Source organism: Engystomops pustulosus, chromosome 6 (genome assembly GCF_040894005.1).
Source record: "Engystomops pustulosus chromosome 6, aEngPut4.maternal, whole genome shotgun sequence".
NCBI classification, from domain to species: Eukaryota; Metazoa; Chordata; class Amphibia; order Anura; family Leptodactylidae; genus Engystomops; species Engystomops pustulosus.
The window spans coordinates 51,227,296-51,255,113 of NC_092416.1; the positions used below are offsets into that span (position 1 = coordinate 51,227,296).

The 27,818-nt window shown below is 42.2% G+C and overlaps 3 protein-coding genes across 3 annotated transcripts in view; 2 read left to right on the plus strand and 1 right to left on the minus strand.

Annotated features, from left to right (window-relative positions):
* VWA1 (von Willebrand factor A domain containing 1) overlaps nt 1-15,756 on the plus strand; it is a 56,497-nt gene extending 40,741 nt beyond the window's left edge. The window contains exons 5-14 of the mRNA XM_072156051.1: nt 232-507; nt 1,408-1,683; nt 1,911-2,183; nt 3,488-3,754; nt 5,091-5,357; nt 6,258-6,533; nt 7,723-7,998; nt 8,081-8,353; nt 10,214-10,483; nt 12,422-15,756. Coding sequence (XP_072012152.1) covers nt 232-507; nt 1,408-1,683; nt 1,911-2,183; nt 3,488-3,754; nt 5,091-5,357; nt 6,258-6,533; nt 7,723-7,998; nt 8,081-8,353; nt 10,214-10,483; nt 12,422-12,453 — 2,486 coding nt within the window. The 3' untranslated portion in view covers nt 12,454-15,756. The remainder of the gene's footprint in view (nt 1-231; nt 508-1,407; nt 1,684-1,910; nt 2,184-3,487; nt 3,755-5,090; nt 5,358-6,257; nt 6,534-7,722; nt 7,999-8,080; nt 8,354-10,213; nt 10,484-12,421) is intronic.
* A 54-nt stretch (nt 15,757-15,810) lies between these two features.
* On the minus strand, nt 15,811-27,043 carry LOC140135058 (uncharacterized). Its single transcript, XM_072156053.1, has 6 exons — nt 26,863-27,043; nt 23,896-24,032; nt 22,822-23,653; nt 21,976-22,149; nt 20,606-20,765; nt 15,811-15,948 (listed from the first exon to the last, which is right to left on the minus strand). Exons 1-6 carry the CDS (start codon nt 26,916-26,918, stop codon nt 15,934-15,936), a joined length of 1,374 nt encoding a protein of 457 aa, XP_072012154.1. The 5' UTR covers nt 26,919-27,043; the 3' UTR covers nt 15,811-15,933.
* LOC140135057 (ATPase family AAA domain-containing protein 3-B) overlaps nt 27,027-27,818 on the plus strand; it is a 38,342-nt gene continuing 37,550 nt past the window's right edge. The window contains exon 1 of the mRNA XM_072156052.1: nt 27,027-27,406. Coding sequence (XP_072012153.1) covers nt 27,214-27,406 — 193 coding nt within the window. The 5' untranslated portion in view covers nt 27,027-27,213. The remainder of the gene's footprint in view (nt 27,407-27,818) is intronic.

Consider the following 27,818-nt stretch of genomic DNA (forward strand, 5'->3'; position numbering starts at 1 on the left):
TTCAGGGTGTGTCCACACAATCAGGTATTCAGTTTTTGAAGCCAAAACTAGGTGTGTACCATAATGTTTGAGAAAACAACATTGAGGGATGCATCTGAATACCTGAATATATGGACATAACCTTATAGGACACATGGACAGGGATTGTTTTGTTTAGAAAACTTGTGTTAGCTCTTCATTTACTTAGAATCACTAAATGACTAATTTACTAGATCCATTTTCCGATTTCAGAAGCGAAGGAAGAAAGGAATTTGGAGTTCCAGGATGTAGCATCCACAAGCTTCTTGTTGACTTGGTCGAGGTTATCTGGAGATACAGGGGTGTATGTTGTGGAGTATTGGCCACTGTCTGACCCAAGGAGAAAGTTACAGAAGACGACATCAGTGGAAGAGACTAGTATCATCCTTGGTGCTTTAATTCCAAACACCACCTACCAAGTCACACTCATACCTGATTCTAATGACCCAAATATTCAACCAGAAACCATCCAAGTGTCTACACTCCCAGGTAAGCTCTATCATTTGGCTATAGCATAATTGACTTTAAGGGACTTTGTCACCAGATTTTACCGCATTAAGCTACCAGCTCCCTTAGGTAGGGTATGAAATGTCCTTTCTAAATTTCCAGTTATGTGAAATCTCACCCATTTATCTATCTCATGCAAAGTCATGTGAAAATAAGCAGAAAAGAGTCATATTTTGCCTGAGATAAGTCACGTTTAGAGACTGCAGGAAGATTTTCACTTTAGATGCACCTATCTTCAGTTGTATTGCTACAAGAAACAAACCATCAAATTATAGATAAGAATCTCATCTTTCAGATTGCATTTGGTTTGTAGTTCTGAGAGCTACAGAACTAGAGATACAGCCAATAAAGACATAGGGGCTCATTTACTTACCCAGCCCTGTCGCGATCCCGCGGTGTATTGTCCGACGTGGATTCGGGTTTTGCCAGGATTCACTAAGGTCGTGCGCCTGATATCCAGTAGGTTTCACTGCTGCGCCGAAGTCCGCCGGAGTTCACCTGCTTCTTCCCGGTGCATGTAAGTGCTTGATCTTGTGACACATTTCTTTTTTAAATTCCACGGTTTTTCGGAATCCGTCAGGTTCTCCGACGGCCACGCCCCTGATTTCTGTCGCATGAAAGCCGGCCACTTCCCCCCCAAATCCGAACAGAAATATTCGGGAAACCCGACGAAAGTGCGGCCGCGGAGCCCTTAGTAAATGAGCCACATAGTTGGAAGAGCAAGCTGCAGATGAAAATCCAATTCTCCCCTTTCTTTAATTGTCTGCATCTCTGGTTCTGTAGCTCATGGAATAGCATGTCTGATGCAATCTGAATGACCAGGTAATCATTACTATAATAATATACCATACTGATCTCTCTATTCCTATTCCTGTTTTACAGATTATATCCAAGCAAGAAATTTCCAGATCCTGGATATTACATCCACTAGTTTTAATGCCACCTGGTCAAAGTTAATCGGTGATGCAGGGCGTTACTTTCTGGATTACGCTTTACAATCTTATCCCAGGAGAAAGACAAGGAAGACATTATATGGAGACCAGACTAGTGTGGTGGTCAGTGGGTTAACACCAAACACCAGCTACCAGGTGACATTTATCCCTGAATCCAAACTGGAGGTCTCACAATCACAGACACTTCCGGTCCACACTTTACCAGGTAGGATGCCTGTTATATTCCATAGATGTATGCGGCAACTATGACGAAGAATCCCTCACCTGGATATATATCCTGTATATAGGGTGCGGGTACTATGGAGGGTGGTCTTCTATTATAATAACTGGTTTGTTCACTGTAAGAAATGGAAGACTGATACCATCTCCAGATCAGGGGACCTAGCTAAAGAAAAAGCTGCCTATGCTAAGCTGTATCTTCTTCTATTACAGACATGATCCAAGCAAGAAATCTACAGGTCCACGATATCACCTCAAGAAGTCTTATATTAACCTGGTCCAAGTTAGAAGGAGATACAGGACATTACACAGTGAATTATGCAGCAGCCTCTCAACCACATGTGACATCAAAGATGTCATTGTATGATGAAAGCATGGCAGTCATTGGAAAGCTAAGACCCAACACTACTTATCAGATCACCTTTATTCCAGAATCCAATATGCAGGACATCCAGCTGCAGACTATAACCATCACCACCACTCCAGGTGAGACACCGTGTTTCTGTGTACACTCTCATAAATACACATATAACTCCCAAACATCCAAATTTTTTTGCAAAATTGATCAACGAAATTGACCTAATGGAAGGGTCACCACTAATGTCACATATACATATACATGGTGTCATAGAAGGTCTGCAGATGGGCTCTTCACTCAAAAGGATTGAAAACTGTCCAAAGAGTTGTGGTCAATGATTCCTACTCGGAATGGTCACCAGTTATAAGTGGTGTACCTCAGGGTTCTGTGCTAGTCCCACTACTATTTAATATATTTATTAATGATATAGAGGTAGGAATTAATAGCACTGGGTCTATTTTTGCAGATGACACCAAGCTGTGTAGTGTAATACAGTCTATGGAGGATGTTTATAGGCTGCAGGGTGACTTGGACAAACTGAATGTTTGGTTGTCCACTTGGCAAATGAGGTTCAATGTGGATAAATGTAAGGTTATGCACCTGGGGGCTAATAATCCACATGCAACATATGTCCATGGGGGAAAGGACCTGGGTGACTAGTAGATAATAAATTACATAACATCACAATGTCAATCGGCTGTCTCTAAAGCCACCAGGATCCTGTCTTATATTGAAAGAGGTATATACAATATTACCACTGTACAGGCCATTGGTTTGGCCTCACCTGGAATAGGCTGTTCAGTTCTGGGCACTAGTCCATAACAAGGATACCCTGGAGCTGGAGAGGGTACAATAAAGAGCCACATAAATGATAAGGGGTTATGAGGAAAGATTAAAACAATCCAATTTATTTCTTCTGGAAAAGTGACAATTAAGAGGGGACACAATTAATTTAAATGAATGGTCCATACAAAAAATAAGGTGGAAAATTGTTCCAGTTTAGATCACATCAAAAGTCAAGGGGGCACTGTTTGTATCTGGAGAAAAAAAAGTTTAATCTTCAGGGGCGACAGGGCTTCTTTACTGTAAGAACTGAGTCTGTGAATCTGTGGAATAGCCGAGCTCAGGAGGTGGTCACAGCCCAGAGCTTCATGAAGGGCCTAGATGCCGTCTTACATCTAAAATATTGTCTTGAGACAACTTTTTTTTCAACTTTTTTCAATTTCCTAAGGGATCAATAAAGCGTTATTGTATTGTATTGTCACTTGTAACTTGTAAAGAAGAAGCAACTTCCCGAAAAGAGTTGAAGATAAGTGTATGTTTTATTCCCCTTCTGAAAAGGTTCATATGTAAAATGTTTACATTTTTGGTCTTTACCAAATTATCCTGTGAAATTTTATGCAGTATTTTGTGCCAATGTCTATCCCTATAGAACTTATACTCACAAGGAATTTTCATGCTCGGGACATCACAAGTTCTGGATTTGTCTTAACCTGGTCACGGCTGCCTGGAGATGAAGGGCGTTATATTTTGGAGTATGTGCCAATTTCTCATCCAGGGAGTATACAACAGAAGATTGTCCAAGCTGATGAGACTAGTGTGGTTGTGAGCGGTCTAAGGTCTAATACCACCTATAAGGTCACATTGATCCCTGAAGATTATGCGCCACCTGAAGTCATCACGGTTTCCACTCTATCAGGTGGGTGTACTAGCAGGGGTGAACTCTCTGCGGCCTGAGGTGAACTCATCCAATAGTAATGTGTCAGATTATTTTCCATGCTGCATCTGACACCAATGTTGACATCAGGTAGAAAAAGACACTGGGCCACATTTAAATGGTGCACACTTCACACACCACAGAAATAATGCACATAGTTCAGGTTGCATTAGTTTTGATAAATGTGGGCCACTGTTTTTAATTGCTGGTCCTGCTTTGTAGCAGATAACAGCGCCCCTGATGCTGCCCCCTTCTTGTTGCAGGTGTTGCTGCTAAAAAGAGCAAAAATGTATTTATAAGTCGGCCCAATTGATACAGTGTAGGGTGTCACTTACACCTTTAGGTGCATGTTCTACTAACCGAAAGATGACCAAATGTACACAGGAGCCTCTAGTGGAAGCATCACAATCACTGGTTAGCAATGGCCATTTGTTATATTTACTTCTTTGTTACCTAACCTAAAGGGATCTGCAAAAACACAGTCTATAGAGAGTAGATGTGAAACATAAATGTAAAATGGGGCACATTTACTAAGGGCCGTGTGCCAGTTTTCTGGTAGACTTTGCACGTTCCTATAGCTGCAAACTGCTTATCGTCCAGGACATGGCTGCCATCCTGAAAGCCACCATAGTGGATCAACGGGTAGTTTTCCAATGGTACGGCAGTCATGTAACAAATTAAAGAAGACCAGAATTGACCCAGAAATCGCCACAATCAGATTTGCGCACCTCCAGCCCTCAACCAACCTAAGACTCCATGGAGATAGTCTTTGATCCGCAAAATTTATTGGGGCACATTTACTAAGAAAGTTGGAAACTGCACTAGAAGTGTCCTTCTCGCTTATAATGCTCGGTGCGACCGATTCATTAAGAACGTGTGCCAGAAATCATGAACCTGTTGCTTCCCTGCACTGGCCCAACAGAGTTCACCAACTTTTTTGTGCAACTTCAACATAGGGCGTGCAACAGACTTAGCATATTAAATACAGTGCTCGGTGCGACTGAGCACTAGAACCCCCCCTAATTTGTGTCGCATGAAGGCTAGCGCAGCTGCATCACAAAATGGTTGCACGCGACACTTTTGTGGTGCAGACACTTCATAAATACCTGTGCAAGCAGTTTCCACCTAGAAGAATGTGCATAGTCCATCAGAAAACCGGCGCAAAGCCCTTAGTAAATGTGCCCCATTGTCCTTCATATGACTGACCAATGTTATAGATCATTTTTTTCATTGCAACCAAGATCTATGGTTAAATATCTTGACACAAACTATAGTTTTTACTGAAATGTATAAAATAATGGCTCCATCTTGTCTCCAGAACTTGTTTGGCAAAGAAATTTCCAGGCCACTAATATCACAGCCACAAGTTTTCTGCTAACATGGTCCAGGGTTCCTGAAGACCAGGGCAATTATATTGTGGAATACTCCTTACTATCGGATCCAGGTGGAAAACTACAGAAGATTTTATCTGGTGATGTGAGCAGTATGATGTTCAGTAACCTGCCCTCCAATACCACCTATCAGATCTCCCTTTTCCATGAATCTGGTGTCCGCTATGGAACTATTCAGGTCTCCACTCTTATAGGTAAGTTTATTGCTATATTTTGACTGATAGTTTTTTTGTGATATTCTTTACAATAATGTTTAATCAGGCTACGTACTATGGGGGGAATTCATTAAGATTGGCGTATAGGATGTCAGACTTAAAATTCCCCCTGCTGGCAGTCCTGCTCCTGTATTCACTAAGAGGCACCGAGAGAGGTTTTTGCTATAGTCCCCACTGATTTTCTGGTGGAGACTATAGTAAATCTGGCGGGACGGCCATTCATGCCTCGCCCCACCCTCCCTGCTCCCCGCCTGCACTCCACTTCAACACGCCCAAAGTGGCGTGTGGGTCAAAAAAGGCCAAAAACAGTCAGGAAGGGGGGTATATATATTCGCGGGGCTATCACATGCTGTAACATAATCCAGAGCTGCATTCACAATTCTGTTGGCTGAAATCTCCCAGAATTCCTTGTTGTCGCAGTGTCTGCACAGAGCATAGCAATCTGATACAGTATTCTAATAGCCTGCCTCCTTATTATGAGATTATCCACTAGTAGACCAGCAGAAGTGAATGCAGTTCTAAGGTGTAGTCTTGGTGTTAACTCAGGATCCATATAAGGGCAGATTCACATTGGCGTGTGTGTTACGCATCCATTGTGTGTTGTCCCCATTTTGTCTGTGCGTCTGCAAGAAAAACACTGAAGGTTTAACAGTGGTTAGAAAACACAACCCCAGGCCAAATCAGTGATAAAAAACTGACCTGTGATCAGGTTTATTTTTTGCGGACCCATAGAATTTTATTGTCCACATTTTTTTCCATGGACAACGGATCAGTGAAAAGAATACCAATGTGAAAACACCCGTTGAAAGCAATGGCTCAGTAAAAAAAATAAATAATTGAAACAGCGACATTAAAAACAGTCTTTTTATATTTTTTCAGATCCAATTAAAGCAAGAAATCTGCATGTTCTGGACAGAACTTCTGAAAGCTTCCAGTTGGCCTGGTTCAAACTGCCGGGAGACACAGGGCGCTATGTATTGGAATATGCACCATTAACGGACTTAAGCAGAACCATACAGAACGTTTTATATGGGGACCAGACTAGTATGATGTTTCACAACCTAAGCCCAAATACCATTTACCAGGTCACCTTCATCCCTGACTCCAAGGCGCAGTATAACCAGGAGCAGTATATCAGGGTTTCTACCCTTCCAGGTATGTCATGCCTAGGAACTTTGCATGTCTTATCATTGGCCACCATATCGGGAACTGGATAATTGTCTTCACCCATTGACCTTCTGAATTATTCAGTTTATAGACATAACACTGTACATAGACATATCCAAACCCCATGCACTGGCTTTGGCTTCCTGGAAAAACAACTTTGGGTCTCTTAAAGATAACCTGTCACCAGGTTTTACCTAACTAAACTATTAGCCTCTCGGGTAGGGGATAAAATGTCCTTTCTAGAATTCTAGTGCTCATCCATAAATGCTGCTTTATCTACATAAGGGACATAGGACCTGTGTCCTTTATTTGAATGAGTCCTAGAAGTAGTAACCCCAGGGTTCATGTCTTTGGCTGAAACTCAATAAAACTAAATTTTAACCTATAGGACCTATAAAAGAACTACATACAAGAAAAAAATCTGTTGGGTCAAATGTGTTGGGTCAGTTTCCATTTTCTTCCTGTCCGATTTGCCACCGTTTTTTCACTTCCGCAAGGAAAATGGTTGGAATAATTGGGTTCTCTATGAAAAATTGAGAAAAAAAATCACATCTAACCGTCCTTTTGCTTTGACTTCTAATAATGTTGTCTGCAAGTGTTATACAAATTGTGTATGTTCTGCTATTTTTCTCACTGATATATGATTTGTGAAAAAAAAACGGACGTCTGAATAAGCCCATAAAAATAATGGGTCACTATGCCATCTGTGAATATGTAGAATAGCATGTGGATTAAAAAAACGGCTGTAATAATATAATACAAAAGTGTCCAATATGGGGGCAACACCTTTCAAAAATGAAAGTAGTGGTGCAGTGGGCCCAGAGCTGCTGGGGGGGGGGCACATAAGGCTGTATATAAGGGGGGCTTTATATAAAATACCCATGAGGGGCTGTATATAGAATAATAGGGGGTTGTTTGGGATGATAAACTAAGGAATATTTTAGGGAAAAGAAGACTGTTTTAGTTTTCATTTTTAATGCTGACATGTGAATTCATTGCAAAGGGGCCTAATGAGGCTCTGTCGCCCAGGGGCTTATTGAAACCTGGAGCCGACTCTGTATTGACGATACAGGAGTTGGTAACTAGTATGACAGTGTACCCAAGTAATTAAACCAAAAAGTACAAAATAGGTCACCAAAATCAGAGGAAATCTCATCCTGCCTGCTTACCTCCGCAGAACCAGACCTGAAGAGGGCTCTATATGCCCGCGATATCACAACATCAAGTCTCCAGCTGGCCTGGTCAAGGATGCCAGGAGACAAAGGACCCTACATAGTAGAGTTTGTATTAGTATCAAATCCAAGGTTGAAACTTAGGAAGACTTTGCCCCACGACCAGATAAATATGATCTTTAGTAATTTAAGCCCAAATACTGAATATCGGGCTACAGTGTCCTCTGAGGCTAATATCCAAAATGTTCCACCACAGAGCATCGAGGTCTCAACACTTGAGGGTAAGTAGCACAACACAAAACAAGTCTGCTATAAGAAAAGGAAATTTGGATACATAATTCACAATTAGATTTTTCGTTACAGAAGAACTTTCTCCATCCCACATCCTAATTTCTGACCCCAGCGCACATAGTTTCCGGGTAAGTTGGGGTCCCAGTTTTGATAGCGTTGCTGGATATGAAATTCAGTACGGACCCATCTCCGGCGATATCGTCCGAACCTTGCAGGTGGATAGCAGGGTGAATAGCACTGTCCTGGAAAACTTGAAATCCAATACAACGTACCTGGTTACAGTGACTGCCATCTTTAAATCTGGTGGAGAAAAGGCCTTGTCTGCCATCGCCTGCACCGAACATAGTAAGTGACTGTATTATGGATGGATGTAGTATGCTAGGAATTTTATCACAACCTTATACAGGGAACAATAAACTGTCAGGTGCATTTTCTGTTAGAGTTGGTTACAGACTACGACCCCTGTTTAGTGCGTGATCCTGTAGTCCTTAAATATTCCACTCCTTAGCTAAAATTAACCCCTTGTTGCGAATGTTTCCAGTTTTTCCTCCCCTCCTTTCAAAAACCATACTTTTTTATTTTTCCATGTATAGATCTGTATGAAGGCTTGTTTTCTGAGGGACAAAATGAACTTCCTAGTTTATTTATTTAAAGGAAACCTACCACTTGAAGTGGCAGGTTTCAGAAGAAAACAACGAGCACCAGCTCAGGCTGAGCTGGTGCCGGAGCTTATTTTTGTTAGTGTTTTAAACCACGGTATCGCGGTTTAAAACACTTTTTAAACTTTATAGCCGGCGCAGGGAGGTACGCGCTCGGCGCTTACCATGCGCGTACCTCCCTGCGCCGGCTATAAAGTTTAAAAAGTGTTTTAAACCGCGATACCGCGGTTTAAAACACTAACAAAAATAAGCTCCGGCACCAGCTCATCCTGGGCTGGTGCCCGGTATTTCCATCAGAAACCTGCCACTTCAAGTGGTAGGTTTCCTTTAATATCCCATGGAATGGACTGGGAAGCTGTAGATAAATTCCAAATGGGGTGAAATTGACAAAAACAGATTTTCTCAAAGGCTCTATTTCTACATGCACTCCAAATGACAACTCCCCAGAGGTCTCAGAAAATTTTTTCCAGGAGAGTAAAAATACTCTTCTCAGCATTTTTTTGAGGAGTATTTTAGCCGAGTAGGAGTATGAAATTTTCAGTAATATAAATACTCCACGCCACAGGCCCAGAGACCAGACAGTGGCAGACCCCACAAGCCCCTAAGACCAGGCTGGGCAGTGGCAGACCTCACAGGCCCCCAGACCATGCAGCAGTGGATGGCGCAGGACCCCAGATCAGGCAGTGGCAGACCCCACAGGCCCCCAGACCATGCAGCAGTGGATGGCGCAGGACTCCAGATCAGGCAGTGGCAGACCCCACAGGCTCCCAGACCATGCAGCAGCTGATGCCTCAGGCCCCCAGACCAGGCAGTGTCTGACCACACAGGTCCCCAGATTATGCAGCAGCGGATGTCGCAGGCCCCCAGACCAGGCAGTGGCTGACCCCACAGGGCCCCAGACCATGCGGCAGTGGATGGCGCAGGACCCCAGATCAGGCAGTGGCAGACCCCACAGGCTCCCAGACCATGCAGCAGCCGATGCCTCAGGCCCCCAGACCAGGCAGTGTCTGACCACACAGGTCCCCAGATTATGCAGCAGCGGATGTCGCAGGCCCCCAGACCAGGCAGTGGCTGACCCCACAGGGCCCCAGACCATGCGGCAGGGATGCTGCAGGTGCCCAGACCGGGCAGTGGCAGCCACACAAGCCCCCAGACCATGCAGCAGCGAGTGCCGCAGGACCCAGACCATGCAGTAGCAGACCCCACAAGCCCCAGACCATCCATCGGGTCAAAGGAAGGTGATGTGACCACAGCTGCTGCAGAAAGAACCCGTCCAGTGGGCACTGTGCACAGGGTGCTATCAGCAGGTGTACAGTACTCTGATGAAGGGAGGAGAAAAGCCTTCAGTGGACTTATTATAAAGAAGTAAAATTGTCTGTACAAGCCAAATTTATACCGCTTTTAATATGTTTTAATTAGTTTCCAAAATTAGTCTGGAAAAAAGTATGGTAATATTTGGGTATTATCCACACGACCATCGGTCTCTGGATAGTTGTAAAGGTCTTGTATATGAAGCGATACACGTAAAATGTGCTCCTTTTCTTAGATGACACAAGTGTAAAGTATCTGCACTTTAGAGACCAGGGCTCCAACAGCGTCAAGGCCACATGGGGATCTGCAGATGGAGAAGTACAGGGTTACCATGTACGGTGCAGAAGACAAGCAGGCCGCTCCTCGCTCATCAGTGTAGCTCCACAGACTCACAGCGTATATGTAACAGACTTGGCAGATGGAACTACAAACAAGATCTGTGTTATGCCTATTTATAAGAATGGAGAGGGGAGAAACCTGTGCCGGAAGATTCACATCCAACCAGGTAGGTGACAGGACAGGATACTAGTCCATGCAAAGTTCCTCAATTTAAAAGAGATGTTTTAGGAAACTAATCAGGACGATTTGGGACACAAAATCACTCATAGTTTAGTATTTATCCCAAATCACCCTATATCAGTGGTGGCGAACCTATGGCACTGGTGCCAGAGGTGGCACTCGGAGCCCTTTTTGTGGGCACTCAGGCCATCACCAGAGATGACTCCAGGTATCTTCCTGCAGTCCCAGACAGCCCAGGACTTGCTGTGCACAGAGCTATTTTAAAGTGACAGGGCTACCTGGGACTACTGGAGGAGTGGGAAGGTGTGGACGGATCTGGATTATTGTAGCTCATGCTCCAGCCCTGACAATTCTTCCTGTTTTTGGGACCTTGCAGGATCATCCAAATGTCTTCTATTTTCTGCTTTATTGGTGTCCCCAGGGTGCTGATATGAATGAAAGATGTGACAGAGCAGGAAGTATAAATCACATATTAAATTTCTGTGCTGGCACTTTGCGATAAATAAGTGAGTCTTGATTGTAGTTTGGGCACTCTGTCTCTAAAAGGTTCTCCATCACTGCCCTATATTATTTCAGTCCAGGTTCGAAAAGCAAGAAAAAAAACTATTTTTATCTCAGTTCAGAACTTCCAGCACTTCCAAATTAAACTGACAGGTGCTCTATCTCCTTAACCCCCCCCCCCCCCCCCCAGTCTCCACAGGTTGTGTTTAGTATTGCAGCTCATGTAAATTGGAGTAATGGGAAAGACTCTTGTTTTACAATCTCTTTCAATTTATCGAATTGTGTGTAGAGTAAATGGGGTTGTCAGGGTTTAGAAAATATTAGCTATATGGCATTTACCATCTCCAGTGTTCCAGTTCAGTTTTGGCAAAGTCTGTTACAGACGGACTCTGAATACCGAGGCTTAGGGGTGACATCACAGTGACAGCGCAGATGCCCACTACTGTTTGCAATAGTGTATGAATGTGTCTCCCAATCTCAAGTGTCTCAGGGGACACTTACCTGCTCAGGTAAGGTAAATGGCTTAGAATGTCCCTTATTCAGTCTAGGAAGATATTTACAATATGAAATTTATATTACATATAACACCAGGCCTATAGTGGCATGAGGCCTAGCCTATTACCCTTAACTGTTGGTGTTTAGGTTATTTTAGGGAGTCTCCCTAAGCAACAATCTGCTAAAAATAGAAATAATTTACAATACAAGGAGATAGCTCAAAGTCTTCAGCCTCCGCCTTAATGATATTGAGTGAATTTAGCGGAGAAGGTGAGAGATTTTCTCTGAGCTCTTTGTATGAAATTACGAAGCGTCCTTGAAAATGGAATACAGAATGAATGCAATAAGCAATTACGCTCAGTATTCAACGAGATTAGGGATCAAGCTATATCCTTGACAAATGCTGAAGGTTCACGCCATGAAACTGTATCTCTGCATTTAGCTAAATAGAATTCAAGAGCTTTAGAAAATGAAGATGATATGACTTCTGCAGATTGTTTTACTAGATGAAAAATGGCTGCCGTCTAGCATTTTTGCACGAGTAATAAAATGCTAAATTGGGTTGGGAAGGAATGGGAAAATCTGAAATGAAAAAGTGACTTTTTACCAGATGCTAGATTACCCCCACTGACTGGATATTGATGTCCTATCCCAAAGATAGACTGTCCGTATTTAGATCCCAAAACAATATGGAGGTTGTATTTCATTCTCTTGTGTCATCAGATGCCATATTGTTTTCCACTAGATGTATTGCTTTTAAAGAAAACTAACGGTACTCAAAAACCCAAAGTATATACAGATCCATAGTAGGGACCCAAGGGGACTGCACTGGGCTTAATACACCAATGGGATCCTATATAATAACAAGATATCCGAAGATATATGAAAGATATTCCAGCTATTGACAACCTATTCATTTTCTCTTCAGGAACATCATCAAATGGCTATTCCAGTCAGTAAGGAAGGTCAATAAGATGCCCCGAAGGTCATCAAGAATGGAGCTACGAGCTCTACAGGACGAGAAACCCTCAAATCTGGATATTTCTGCAGAAGGCATTTAGGCTTTGAGAAGTGGAGGAGGAGATTGTCTTGGGATAACATATTTTAACATCCCTGTGGTCAACAAAATATCTAGTGACCATGATGAACCTGTGTATTTCTCTCATAACCACTTTACACGGTCTCTAACGCAGGGCATCTCCAGGATATTGATAATATCAGAATGGTGGGGACCCTTTTCTCAACACCTCTTCCGATCAGTTTATTGAAGGGTTTCTAGGACTCCAGTCAAGTGAGTATCACACCCACGTTAATGTTTACCAGGTACAGCTACATCATTTTAGCACTGGCTTAAGTACTGTCTGGTATTACAACAAAGAGCATTGAGTGGTGCTCGGTAAACGTTAAAGAGGGTCTTTGAATAAGCTGATCGATGGGGTTATGAGAAGACAGGAAAAGACTGGAAAACCCCTTTAATCGTTATCAAAATCAAGGAGTCTGAATGCAAAATGGAAGATTACCTGTTGTATTATATAATGGACATTATGAGAATGGGCCTAGAGATCTAGGATGTAAAGGAGGAGGTCTGTTACAAAAACTCCTGAGCAAAAAGAAATGCAACTAATTCTGCAAATATAAAAGACTACACCAGTGGGTGCTAAGTACTACACCAGAGGGTGCCAAGTACACCCAATATGCACCCCTTTCTCCAGTCTTTAACCAAGATCACGTTTTGTCTTGGTAGTAAAGTAAGGTGGTGCAATGTCTTCTGGATCTTGGCCTAGTTTTCTTTTTACATCATCCAGATCAGGGATATAAGCCGTAAATCACTCATTTTGCACTAATATACAGATGTATTGGTGTATTTAATGTTCTTCAACCAAGACGAGGCCTTAAAGTGATGAAGGTGTGTTTCCTATACATAACATTAATGTTTCGCCATAGGAATAAAAATTGTATATGACGGCTGTAATGTCCCCAGCAATAAACCATTACGGTCACGTCACTGTCACAGTAATACCATGTCCTAGTAAAGGATGCTGTGAAAGTTGATCATGTCAGATACAAGATGCAGAATCTAAACATTTCATCTACAGCTACATAAATAAATGATATAACTTGCTTTAGCACTGGTGCTAGGACACATATGTTACCTTCTAGTCATAGACATGTTAAGGACTGGTGTGGCGAATGGGTCGTGCTTAACATGTGCAATGTCTACATTTGAATGCATCTGCAGGCAAGCAACTACACAAGCAGTATGGAGGCTCTAGGGATCTGAAGATTAGTAATGACCGGATGCCACCACTATGTCCTACTCTTCTGCTCTGTCTCAATTATTTTACTGTATGTTAAATTCTCTACCACATAGCCAAAGCTGAACACTAAAAGGGAACCTGTCACATGAAAAATGCAGTGTAATCTGCAGGCGGCATGTTATAGAGCAGAAGCAGCTTGTACATAATGAGGGGGCTGTATAAAATGTGTTGGTGAATAGACCAGTGCACAGTAAGACTCCACAGTCTTATTCTGCGCCATATAAATCTTGCTGTATGATGTATCTGAAGTAGCTTAAGACTTTGTAGTCATAGTTTAGAGCAGCTATTGTTTGGTCTAGTTTATGACTGAAATTTCTGTCATGTCCCCTTTTCATTAGGCTATACACCAAGAAGCAAAGCTGCCCGAAAATGGTCTGAAACCCTAAAACTCTAACATGTGGTGCATTTCAGGTGCAAATTACAGAATTCTGTCAAAGATAGATTAATTCATGCTCCCCAGTTTCTTATCTGTGAGAAGCCTGTTATAGAGGAGGCAGAGTGGAGCAGGTTGTACATCGTGTTCTATCTACAGGAAGCACTTTATAGAGCAAGAGGAGCTGAGCAGATTGTACATAGTGTCCTACCTAGAGGAAGCATGTTATAGATCAGGAAGAACTGAAGATATTGTATATAGTGCCCTTTCTACTAGCAGCAGAAGTTTTATGAGTCGTATAGTGTCTTATCTACAGGCAGTATGTTCTAGACCAGGAGCAGCTGCACAGATTGTACAGGGTCCTGTCTGCAGGTAGCATGTCAGACATTTGGAGGAGCTGAGCAGATTGTGCATACTGTCTTGTTTGCAAGCAGAATGTTAAAGAGCAGGAGGAGCTGAGTCGATAGGACACTGTCCTGTCTGCAGGTAACATGTTATAGAGCAGTAGGAGCTGAGAAGATTGTACAGTGTCCTTTCGGCAAACAAAATGTTGTATATTTGGGCCAGCTGAGCAAATAGTACACAGTGTCCCATCTGCTGCAGGATGTGATAGAACAAGGGTAGATCGGACACATTGATTTATATTTTTGAAAAGATTTGTCATTTATCCATTTATAACATGACATGATCATATAAAATACAGGTCTCCCACATAACACAGCGCCTTCTATAACACAATGATCAGTCCACATTTTCCATGTGACAGGTTCCCTTTGGCTTCATGCACACGACCGTAATCATGGACACAATCTGACTACACCAGATCATGGCCTCAATAGGGGTCTATGGCACCTGGTCACAGTGCAGTGAGCACAATGGTCCACACTTATGAAAACTAGTGCAGTATCTGGCGCCCCCTGCACTGCTCTGGAAGTGTTTTTTGGTGCACTTTGTTCCCACTGCAGAATTGTGGGGCATGTCAGTAATAAATGTGGCGCAAATTTGGACTAAGCAGTAACAGCTCCTTTAGGTGCACATTTTTTCTGTCTTGTTGGACACAGAGCAGCCACGACACTTTGTAAATACATGTAAAAGGAGTTTGCACCTTCTTTCTAGTGCAAAGTCAGAAAACTGCCACAAACACTTTAATAAATGTGGGCTATTGTGTCTCACCACACTGTGACTGAGTCTATAGAGAGGGGAGGGGTGAGGAGCGGTCACCCCCCACCCCCTCCATCCAACCGTGTGTTATGCCTGGGTTCCGGTAGCACATGGTAGTGTGCGTGAGGCCTAAGAGAATACCTATCAAGGCCCACAGACAAGAGTGCCGTTCTGAAGAAATAAAACCCCTTTATAAGCTATTTATCCAGTATGGGGGGACCTGGATGTACATATCTTAGAATTATATTGTGTTATATTTAATAAAGTCATCCTGATGAAAGAAGAAGAGCTGCTGCAAGAGACCAGATTACCTGCAGCTTCCTGACAGTCTGTAGACATTTCTGTATTTTATGTTTAATACTAACTTTTATTTTTGTTTCCTGCACAATAAAACATTACAGGACAAGAACAGCAACGTTGTGCTCAGTTATGTACCAGATGTAGGCGACCCCTGGTCCTGGGGGCTTACAGGCCTCTTATGTTAGCATAGTAGTAGCGGTTCCCCCATGAGACAATTTCTCTACATTGTAATCATGTATTCAGTATGGGAGAGTAGTCCAGCAGTGACTCCAACAGGGGCTCCTAGCATCACTCGTCTTCCTTCTGAAAAAGATACACGTCTTATTTTACAGACCAAACACGGCTGTCTGAATGAGGCCTTACCCACATGTGAGCTGGGGGCTTTGAAGTACATATTCAGTAGTCATAGTCTATGACTCTCTGTTTTACTGAATCAATGAGTAAGAAGAAGCTGCAGCAGCATCCCCCTCCTATCCATCCCTTTATTATACCAGGTATATATATATTTTTTTTTTTTTAACAGACGGAAAATGTTTAAAACCTGTAGGAAAAGTAACCACTACAGGCTGCAGATCACTTTCCCCTAACAGAATATAAATACAGGTTTTATGGGTCTAATCATATGCTAAACTTTTTATAAAGATATATGTGCTATAACCTGTTGTTGACGAAGCACATTTTTATTTTTGGTACATGTAGTTTTCAACTTAGAACACCTTTTCCTTTTTTGTGGTTTCTAAGAGATATACAGCGCTTTGCAAAAGTATTCAGCCCCCTTGAACTTTTTTACACAGTTGTGAAGTGGAATGAAATTTATTGGATATTTTAAACTTTTGTAAAAAAAAAAAAAAGGACCTGAAAAGTGGTGTGTGCAATATTATTTGGCCCCTTTACTTTCAGTGCAGCAAATTAACTCTGAGGGTGCTTTCACACGATGTGTTGCGTCAAGTTTTTTGTCGTATTCCAAAGGCTTTAAAGTTGATCACAAGCTGAAGTAACATTGCAATTTAGCAAATGCAATAAAAACGCAATGTTACCTAAGCATGTGATCCAGGCTGGAGCCTTTGGAATGCGTCAAAAACATGTAAAAAAACGTGACATTACGCATCGTGTGAACGCACCCTCAATGATCCAATGTTGTCCTAAATGATTGATGATAAATATAATCCACTTGTGTGTAATCAAGTCTCTGTATAAATACACATGCTCAGTGATAGTCTCTCGGTTTCTGCATCATGAAGACCAAGGAACACACCAGGCAGGTCCGGGATCCTGTTGTGGAGAAGTTTGAAGTCCAATTTGGATACGAAAAGATTTCACAAACTTTAAACATCTCAAGGAGCACTGTGCAAGCGATCATATAGAAATGGAAAGAGTATCAGACCACTGCTAATCTACCAAGACCCGGCTGTCCCTCTAAACTTTCATCTCAAACAAGGAGAAGACTGATCAGAGACGCAGCCAAGAGACCCATGATCCCTCTGGATGAAGTGCAGAGATCTAGAGCTGAGGTGGGAGAGTCTGTCCAGAGAGGTCCCAATTAGGACAACAATTAGTCGTACACTGCACCTACTTGGCCTTTATAGGAGAGTGGCAAGAAGAGACATTTCTCAAAGATATCCATAAAAAGTCTTGTTTAAAATTTGCCACAAGCCACCAGACACCAAACATGTGGAAGAAGGTGCTCTGGTCAGATGAAACCAAAATCAAACTTTTTGCCCACAATGCCAAATGATATGTTTGACGCAATCCTCCAACAAGACAATGATCTCAAACATAAAGCAAAATCTACAACGGAAGGTTCTCAAATAAACGGATCCAGGTGTTAGGACGGCCAAGTCACAGTCCAGACCTGAATCCAATGGAGAATCTGTGGAAAGATGTTTTCCATGGAAGAATGGGTAAGAGTTTCAGTCTCTCGATGTGCAAAACTGATAGAGACCTGATAGATACCCCAAGCGTCTTGCAGCTGTAACCGCAGTAAAAGACGGCGCTACAAGGTATTAAGGGGGACAAATAATATTGCAAACCCACTTTTCAGTTTATTATTTTTTGCAAAATTTTAAAATATCAAATAAATTTCGTTCCACTTTACAATTCTGTACCACTTGTTGTGTTTACCAAAAAATTACAATTTTATATCTTTGTCTGAAGCCTGAAACGTTGAAAAAGGTAGAAAAGTTCAAGGGGGCGGAATACTTTCGCAAGGCACTGTATAAGGGTTTTTTAAGGTCATTTTTAATTTTTTATATTTATATCTGGGAAAATGTATTCAAAATGTGTCCAGTAAATTGTAAAAAATAAAATATAGTCTGTGACGTGAGTGGGTGGGTGATGTGCTAACATCATTCTTTTCTGATATATTGGGTTTTTAAATTGTCGTTATTTTTACTTTTCCCCAATGTAGGCAACCATAAGGTCATAACAGATCCCTGGGGGTCTTTAAAGAGGATGACACACTTGTGGAGATTAATATACCATGCAGTGGGGGCTGGTTCATAGTTTTGGTGTCAGTGAATTTTCTTTCTAGCCCCACAGTTGCCAAGATATCATCTTACCATTGCAATCCTTTCTACTGTCAGAGAGGAGGTGCTGAAGCAGAGGAGGGGCATGTTTTATGATAATCTTTTCTGACAGTGTCCACTCAGACAGTGTGAAAGAAGCTGCTGTGTACATGCAGTGTGATCTATCACACTGTCTGCGGCTACAGGCAAGAAGAGCAGGAGATAGATGCCAGCAAAGAGCACAGTTTTGAATCAGTTCTTGTACATCCAAAGAAGGGGGGAGGTGCACATCTTTTTCTGTGCCCTTTCCACTCCAGGGTTTGGCTTACAAATACTGATACGGAATATCAAGTAAAATATGCAATTTGTGTGAAACTGGCCTTAGTGGGAAGCCAGATACAGTTTTGCTGTAAGACACACCTCTTTGTCAAATAATCACCATAACTAGGCCGAGGATTTTTGTTGAATGTTAATTTATTTATGAGAAGATTGATAGAAGAATGGATACAGTTATACAGACACAGCACCAACATCAATCAGGAATTAAAGGGACAACTGTCAGGATAGAATGGATTGGAATGGATTTTTCCTCAAATCCATATATACAGTATACAACATACTAAACAAAAAAATCATGTACATCTATATGTACATTCATCTATGTAGATAATTCATGATTGCCTATTTAGTGGCTTAATGAAGTCTCAATAAAAAACAGTGTTAAATCAGCAGTGCCAGGAGGATCTATGCTACGAGTGCTTATGGGTAAACTATCTAGAAGCCTACAAATTACAGATATTAGATATTATTTCTCTAGACTGGGGATGGGAGATTGCTCCTCAGCATCAACATACAGCAGTGTTTTCCAGCCATAAGACAACCTCTTTAAAGGGGCCCGGTAGAGTATATGAAATCCACTATTTACCTATAAATAATCTCCTACAAAGTCACGTGAAAAATGAGCAGAGATGAGTCACTTTTAGAGGCTGCAGAGGGGAGAGTCTCCAAACAAGATTCACCTCAGGCAGAAAATGACTCTTTTCTGTTCATTTTAACAAGACTTTGGCAGAATAGTTTTTTTATAGGTAAATGGGTTTCATATAAAAAAGGAACTGGTAGTTTAATGGGGGTATTTTCAATTCATTAGCTCAGTCACACAGATGGAGAAGTGGTATGGACATTTTTGCCTTTTTGCAGAGGTAAGATCTCAAAAGGGATGGCCACAAGACCCTATATGGTCAGCTTTGTTGTACTTAATCTTATAAACTTTGTTCTTTGGCCCAGAGGATCTTTGGGCCATGTGACCCGCCCCAGTGACATGGCAGTGGAGTTTACAGAATATGTGCCTTTATCAAGGAGCGCCCTGGCCACTGACGCACTGGAAGTCTGGAGGTCACTTGTCTCACGTCTCCTTGAGGCAAAAGAGAAAAGTTTGGCAAAGCGAGTACCATATGGGTACTGTATGATTATACTTACCCTGGTGAACTTTCTCATATGTTTCCAACCCCTTTAAAAAGGGTTTTCTGAGCTTACTGGAAAACTTCTGGCAGACTGGTCTAAAATAAAACACACTCACCCTCCTTTGGCTTTCCAGTTCTGGTTGGAATGGAAGTGCTTGGACTACTGGGATCACTGTGTCCAATCATTGAGCTCACTGGTCATATATGCAACTGCTCTTATTCAAATGCCTACTGACTGGCCATGGAGGCAATGACAGACTTGTGATACAGGTAAGGGTGTAGATAGATTTAGGGCCATGCTGCGGTAACAGGGAGCTGGGGGAGGTTTTTTTTTCACCCCAACCTCCAGTGTTTTTCCAATAAGCCCCTAGATACCCTTTTTAGTCTAAGCACAGATATTGGGACATACTGCTGGGACACATCACCTATGACCTGAATGCTGTAACCCTTGTTTATCACTAGAAAAAAGTGCTAATAGCACCAGGAAAGCGTTGGGGCACTTTGTGTGATTAGGGCAACTTCATATGGAGGCCCCAAGGCCAGTTATGGTCAATTAAAATGGTACTAGGCTTTCTAAATGTCAATGATCGGTGAGGGTTATAGCAGTGAGACATTTATGACGTATCACAGCACTATCCTGAGATATCCACTTTTGTTGAATGATTTATATCAAACCTGGGTTGAAATAAATAAAGCTACATAATCGGTAAGTGCTAAACCACACTATGAAATGCGCAGGTTAAATTTCAGAAAATTCTAGCAAACTCACAGCACTAGATACACACACACACCCCTGAGTTAGAACACGTCCCCATCTCCCTGACATAGCACGCCATGTACTTTCCCCATACGCAGCAGCACACGGTTCTTCCAAACCCTTTTTATGATTCACACCTTTAAATATTTTCACACTATCTTAATACCACCCATAGAACTGTACACAGGCGCAGGAAGCGGAAACACATCATATTCCGTAGGAAGAGGTTCAACTTATACCGGCTCCAAGTGTGTGTTCTTAAAGTGCTCCTGAAAATCCTTGGATGAGGCGGCGAGATCCTGACGGTAATTGAAGATTGACTGGTAATCCTTGCTGCTCTTCAGGAGCTCATTGTTCTTGCGAGCTTCATAATGGAACTGCGAGTTCTTCATCTCGTACCTGCGAGGTAAAATGAGGACTGTCAGCTCGGCGGAAAATTAACTATGACAAGGAGCCATCACCAGGACAGAGATGATCTTGCATTCTCGTCATAAGTAATGGGGATGTAGGTGCTGCAGTCAGCGGCATAATGTGGGTGGCTCCTGGCATACAAGATCTGCTTATATAAAACAGGCTTTACATATAATAATTTAGTAAAATAAATGTAGAACTCTCTGTCCCCAAGAGTCCAGTGGGCAGTGCTAATCAGTGATTGACAACTATGAATGTCTGCACATTTATACAGGGAAGGCTGATATTTTCTGAAAGAAACCTCCCACTGGACTCCAGTGAAGGGAGAAGGGACTGTAATCAATAAATTAAATATGTGAGTTGTATTGCATCTTTTCTAACAAAACTGTGTCTATTTATTCAGCTCCTTTTGCTCTATAACATGCTACCTGCAGATAGGAAACTATGTACAATCTTTTCAGCTTCTCCTGCTCTATAACAACTGTCCGCAGATAAGAAACTATGCAGCATCTCTTTCTGTTCTACAATATGCCGTCTGCAGATAGGATACTATGTACAATCTACTCAGATCTTCCTGTTCTATAACATGCTGCCTGCAGATAGGACACTATGTACAATCTGCTCAGGTCCTCCTTCTCTATAACATGTTGCCTGCGGATACGTCAATTTATACAATCTGCTAAGCTCTTGCTCTATAACTTTCTGCTGCAGATATTTTCACCATGGCAGGTCTCCTTTAATATGTATGTATACATATATATCCAAAATGCGTCCCAAAATAGTAAGTGCTGTGTATTAGGGCCTTTAATTGAAGCAGAATCATACTAATGAAGCAACTTAAAGATCTTTTTATGACTATCAGCCTATAAGTTCACCAATGGTTTGCTAGATTAGTCTACAGAAACATAAAAAGAGTCCAGCGTGCCCCAGGTAATGCCGCCTAAAGCGAATTCATGCCTGTTTGGCATCCGCTGCACTTACAAACTGATATAAGAGAGGAGTATTTTTATCTTGGGGCCATTAGAGGTATCTTTTTGATCCTATAAATATCCCCACAGTTTATTGGCTTGGAAAGTTTTTTGGAGCCGTCATGCTCTTTAATGGCAATTTTCACTAGATACTAAATTCTATAACATTTTCTCCATTCTTCAGAATAGGTTCAAAGTCCCTTTAAGACATGAGGAATAAAGACTCTCACCACTTTGGCTTCGGTCCTCGGGTTCTTTCCAACTCTTGCTGCCTTTTAATCTCCAGCAACAATTCCTCCTCCACCCGGAGGCGCTCCAGTCTCAAACGTGCGAGTTCCTGCTGATAGGGGGAGGCTTCTACTACCGAAATCCCCACATCTGCCCCTGTCAGCGTATTCAAGAATCTAACACAACAAAGTCAACATTCATTACAGGCCTTATAATCGAGTATATACAGAAATACTTGGCTTCAGTTAGATTGTACCACTCCCGTTTGGTTTTACATTATTTCAGAATGAAAAAAACTAGTTCTGTGGTTTTCCGTCAAATCTTCCTTTCAAAGCCAAAGGGTCTGAGGTTAATGGACATTTTAACTGATGCGTTAGTCTTCCATCGTTAACTTATTTTTTTGACGGAAGTTGTTTATATCTGAAGTGTAAACTGCACTTAACATGTTAATAGACCAAATCGCCAATATCAGATAATTTCCCACTGATAATCTGTTCGCAACAGCTGAAAATATAGATTGGAACAGAGAGCAGACCGCTTCGTTCTCAATGTAGTGGTCATTTCAATAGAGAAAGCTAAGCTACATTGACTTGGTTCAGCCACTGCACTGAGAAGGAAAAGGATGTAGTTTGTATAATGTGTTATCAATTCCATGATGCCTCAGCATAACACTGGCAGCTAGTGGCAGAACCATATCTGCCTGCTAGGAGGACAGTGTGATTATCTTTTCTCTATATATATCTAAAAATCTAAGAAACTATAAGCCCAATCTAGATTGGCCGGTAATCTTGTGCATTATACCTATAAATATTTCTAAAATAATCAAGAAATGGGAAAAAAATGAGTACCTTTCACTGATCTCCTCTGCAGTTGGTGCAGAAATTGCAGATGATGGGATGCTGTAAGGAGACCATGAATAGTTCAGACTGCTTTTGATCTTCCTTGGTGGAGTAAAGGATCTTGTCACCAAAGCTCCTGGTCGGTAGAAGCGTGAGCGCGACTGTCTGTTGGAAGAGGACGTCTTGCCACTGGATTTCAGCCTTGGTGGAGGTTGAGCACAGGCATTGGCTTTGGCAGAATTTGGCCTCCAGATGGGTTTTGGTGATTGGGAACGTGATCGGAGCCATCTGGCTTTCTTAGATGCCGGAGAAAACGAGTGAGAACGGTCAAGGGACTGAGATCTTCCTCTTATTGTAGGGACTCTAGTTCTTTCTGGAGAACGAGAACGTACAGCAATCTTTGGTGGTAACAAGGATTTGACTCCAACAACATGAGGAGCCCCGAGCTGCACAGGAATGGATTCTCTGTAAGCAATGTCTGCAGGGGTCAAAGATGAAGATGTGGAATTCATCTCTGTAAACCTACTGCCGACAGGTTGGTGGCCAATGGAGAACTTTGAAAATGTTGGTAGCCCAGAACTCTGTACAGCAGAAAACAATGGTGGCTTGTTGAGATGGACTGATGTTGAAAACCAGTCAGAGTCTAGACTGGGATCACAGACGTCGTTATACAAGGAGTCATCCCTTGTCTTTGGCCAATCATAAATACCGGAGTTGGATCTTTTGCTTTCAAAATTTAGACTAGAAGCCAAACTATCCACCTGCACCTTGAGTTTCCTCAAGTTCTTCTCCAGGTCATCAATGGTCAGATTCTCTTTGGCATATGCTGACAGTACATTACCTAGTGTTAATGCAGGGTGTTTGGTTAGAAACATTACAAACATATTACATTTCCATTTTGCCTAACCAACCAAGGTTTCACTTTTATTTGTCAGGCTACATCTACAGACAGCTAAAAGGACATCTACATGATCATCTTGAAGCACCACATATGTATGAAGAATATACTACATATACTTTATAGTACAATATGAATGATAAAAGAAAGTTCTAGGGAAATGGGCAATATATTATAGCGCCTACCGTTTGTTTCATTGAGAAAAGCACGTCCTCCAGCTTGGCTGCCATGCGATCTATGGTTGTTTGAAGAACCTTGGAAGCTAAGATTATGGGTGCTTGTGGTCTTTTGAGTATTGCTGAGGAATTCATATGGCTTTTCTCTAAAAATTGAAAGGTTATGCTGCTTTAGGACAATGTAGCGTAGGCAAAAGCTGAGAACAAGAATTTATAGTCATTATATTTTGCAACCATATAAATGTTAGCACCCAGAGGTTATTGTAGACCTTTACATCTTACCAGTCTTATTGAAACCTGCTGATCAATGTGAGGAGGAGTGAAAACCAAAACAGGCATTTAGATGGTGTTTCGGTTACTCACTGTAACTAAACTATAGTCACAAATATATCTGTGAACTACGAGCTGAGGGCTATTGCTCCGTGTAGGTAAAGACCTTTAAATTATTCACAAGATACTAACTGGGCAGTCACAAAAAGCACATAAAAGCAATGGAACATCCATGGAAACTGGGGAAGGCATTTTTAAGGCCTGTTTAAGTCTCATTTACTGGACAAGGAGACAGCAAGTGTTGACACCAACTCTTACAACAGTGTTAACCACCACAGATGTTCACTTTAAGCCCTTTATTTATTTACAGGTTTATTTTTTTTTTAAGAAAAGTCCTCCCCATCAGTCCTCCCCGTCTGATAAAAAAAAAATTAGAAGCCGTTCTAATTTTTTTTTTTTATCAGACGGATAACCCCTTTAAAATATAGTTGGTTATTACGATTTATTGCGTTAGGTCTAAATCTTTGACCCACATTATGGGACCAGATTAAACCGCTATGAACTATGAATTAAAATGCTGCAGTTTGTCCATCGCTGGATGTAGCGCCGTATAATCATCATGTGTTTGTGTTATTATTGAGGATCCAGGGCCTGACACATCTCTTTTACTGGTGGAGTTATGGAGGATCTGTAGGATGGCTCCAAAGGTTTCCATGACAGCAAGCGCTCCTACAGAGAATCCCCCATTCATACAATACATTGTGACTGACATTATGGAAGTAGCTCTGGGACACTGCAGCAAAAGAGGAGCCAGAAGACTCCTGTCTGCAGCAACACTGAAGGAGAATCATATGAGAAAATATATTTGATATCAGTAGAAAGTCAGAGGAATAGAAAGAGGAGAATGAAGATAGATAGATATGAGAGAGGTTGATTTGAGATAGAAAGAAGTAATATCCACAAAAAGGCAGCACCCCAGTAGTATGGTGAAAAAAGGAGAACTTTAGAGGCAGATCAATAGTTACGACATATAGATATGAGAGACAGAAGGGAGAGAGATGGATACAAGTAAGAGTGATAAATACAAGAAAAAGAGAGAGAAAGATACAAGAGAGAGTGAGATAGATAAATACATACGATATATTTATAAAGAGAGAGAGAGAGAAATAAATGTGATAAAATGCTTCTTAATTTGTCGAAGACAAATAGTAAAGTAGAAAAGTAGAAAACGCGTTGTTCTTTATTCCATATGTTTCAGCGTATAGAATGGAGACCACAACGTTTTCCACTTTCCTTTTGGCCTTGGAATGCTGATAATTTTTTTTTTGTCTATTTTGGATGGATTTTTAGCCCAGTCCCATCTTAGCCTGCAAATGTAAGTACTTGAATCTTGAACATTTGCATTCCCCAAGTGTACACTTGATGTACATAACTTTGTGCTTCAACTGGACAAAGCACAGGAACAGAAGGAGAAGGGGAGGGGAGGGGTGAGCGCTGCTCACCTCTCCCTGCACGGCAATCTAGTCCAAAGATAGGACCTGCTCTATATATAATCAGCTGCCTGGCTCGGTCACCACACCATGGCCGGCTGTAATAGACCTCTAGCTGCAAACTGTGGGGCCAGTTCACAGCCCTGAATACAGTTGTGTGAATGGGCCTTAGAAGGATGGTACTGGAGAAGACGACTAAAGGGCCAGCTGCAGCCGTCGCGTATTACGTGAGGCTTACAGTGTGGAATTTCCTGTTTGGTAAATCCATAGACAATACAGTAGCAAACTGTGTACTCATTGCAAAAAAATAATCTGTAGAAGATAGGTCCATGCTATTGCTTCCCTGGCTGTTACACTGTCACTACACTGTCTCCCCCCTGCTACTACTCAGCACCTCCCTCTGCCTGATGTAATCTCATACAGTGGGGGAAGGAGTGCTCCTGTACAGCCTGTGAAGCTACAGAATGGGGGGCTCTAATAATGCCTCCCAGAGCCATTATTGGCTCAAAGTCATTCTGACTCATTAACATAATAGTAAAAGTTGATTTTAGAAGGAAGGAGACCATAGATAACAAATATAAGAAAATTACCAGTCACGGTGCCTGGATCTATGAGTAAGTGTCCCTGGTTTATCATGATGGATTTTAATGTTAAAATTTCCTTTAACTTGTGCAGGATTCAACCTTGCAATGGAAACAAGGAGCTGCGATGGGGTATAGATTTACAGTACATGTAGGAATATGTGTAACAATATGTGAACAGCGCCCAATATCTATGGCCACCATCGTTCTCTCTCTGGACATGACATCAAAATCTCTGGAAGTTTGTAATATACTTACTAGGAGATTGTCAAATTGGTGTGCATTTGCAATATTAATTTAATCAATGAAGTTTCTATCTATCTATCCATCCATCCCCTGGCTGGCCCTGATGAACACGGTGCTCACGTCTGGGTGATGATGCTGTACATGTAGCTAGTGCTCTACCAGTGGGGGCACAGGTTACAGGTCAAATGCACCATATTAGTCTATGGAAGAAAAACACTTTATGCAAAATACTTAAAATTTGCATAAAATATGCAAAATGCAACACTAGCTGTATAACCCCCACTCAGGGCATGCTGGTACTTGTAGTGCTATGGATGCTACAGGTTACACGCCCCCCAGTATTACATGCATTATATAACTAAGCATTCATTATGGAGTCTTCCACCGACCTGAGAGCTGCCTTCCTCCCGTGCAGGACGAACGCTCCCTCCGCTCCCTGAGCCATGGTGGCTTCTCTGCTTCTAACCTACGTTTCTAGGGGAGGAGCCAAACAAGACGTTGCTAAGCGGAAGTCATAACTTTGCTTTTCCACGGGTGGGCTATTTTTGTCCTACGGCGCTTTCCCTCTACAGGAAGACGAATGCCGGCCGCAGTTCTACCAATAGCGTCCTGGCGTCTCCCGTGACGTCACAAGCAGGCAGGTTGTGCGGAAAGTGACCTTGTGTAAAGGTTGATGCGCATGCGCGTAGAGCCCCACGTGTGTATGAGGGAGAGATCAGTGATCTTGCAGTAGGTAGAATATGTCCTGGTTATTCGGCTACAACAAGGGGCAACCTGCGCCCCCAGATGTGCCAGGCCTGCCCGTGCCCCCGCCACCTCCTGGAGGCAGCGGAGATGGGGGAGACAAGAACAAGCCCAAGGACAAATGGAGCAACTTTGACCCCACCGGCCTGGAGAGGGCAGCCAAAGCGGCCAGGGAGCTCGACCAGTCACGTAAGTGCAGGCCATGCTGGGACTTGTAGTGCTCATTGCTTTCCCTGGTAGATCAGTCTGTGCCATCACTTGATTCTAGATGATGTAACAAGTAACATGTATCATTAGAGTGTCCCCAAATGATGGATCCCTTAAATGTGACCCACTAGACGCGACCTCGTCACTGACCTCTAACTTACTGTCACTGTGTTCTGAGCACTGTGATATGTCGGTTATCGGACACTGCACCTCTGCCTGTACAAGTTGGGCATCACCACTATTAGCATGACCCTAGATCCGCTGTGCCCCAGTCTACGAAATGATGCTACTCCCAGTTAGGCGTAAATTTAACTTCATCCTATGAGTGTCGCTGTTTTTGACTATAACTGGCACCCTGCAACATTTAACTGATTACAGTCATTTGAATATGTGT

Excerpts from the sequence above, each read along its gene's own strand:
- LOC140135058 (XM_072156053.1), bottom strand. The coding sequence starts at position 26,918 with ATGGCTCAGGGAGCGGAGGGAGCGTTCGTCCTGCACGGGAGGAAGGCA. Across the intron at positions 24,033-26,862 it reads GGGAGGAAGGCAGCTCTCAG|AGAAAAGCCATATGAATTCC; the intron begins GTCGGTGGAAGA and ends TTCAATTTTTAG. Across the intron at positions 22,150-22,821 it reads GCAGAGGAGATCAGTGAAAG|ATTCTTGAATACGCTGACAG; the intron begins GTACTCATTTTT and ends TTGTTGTGTTAG.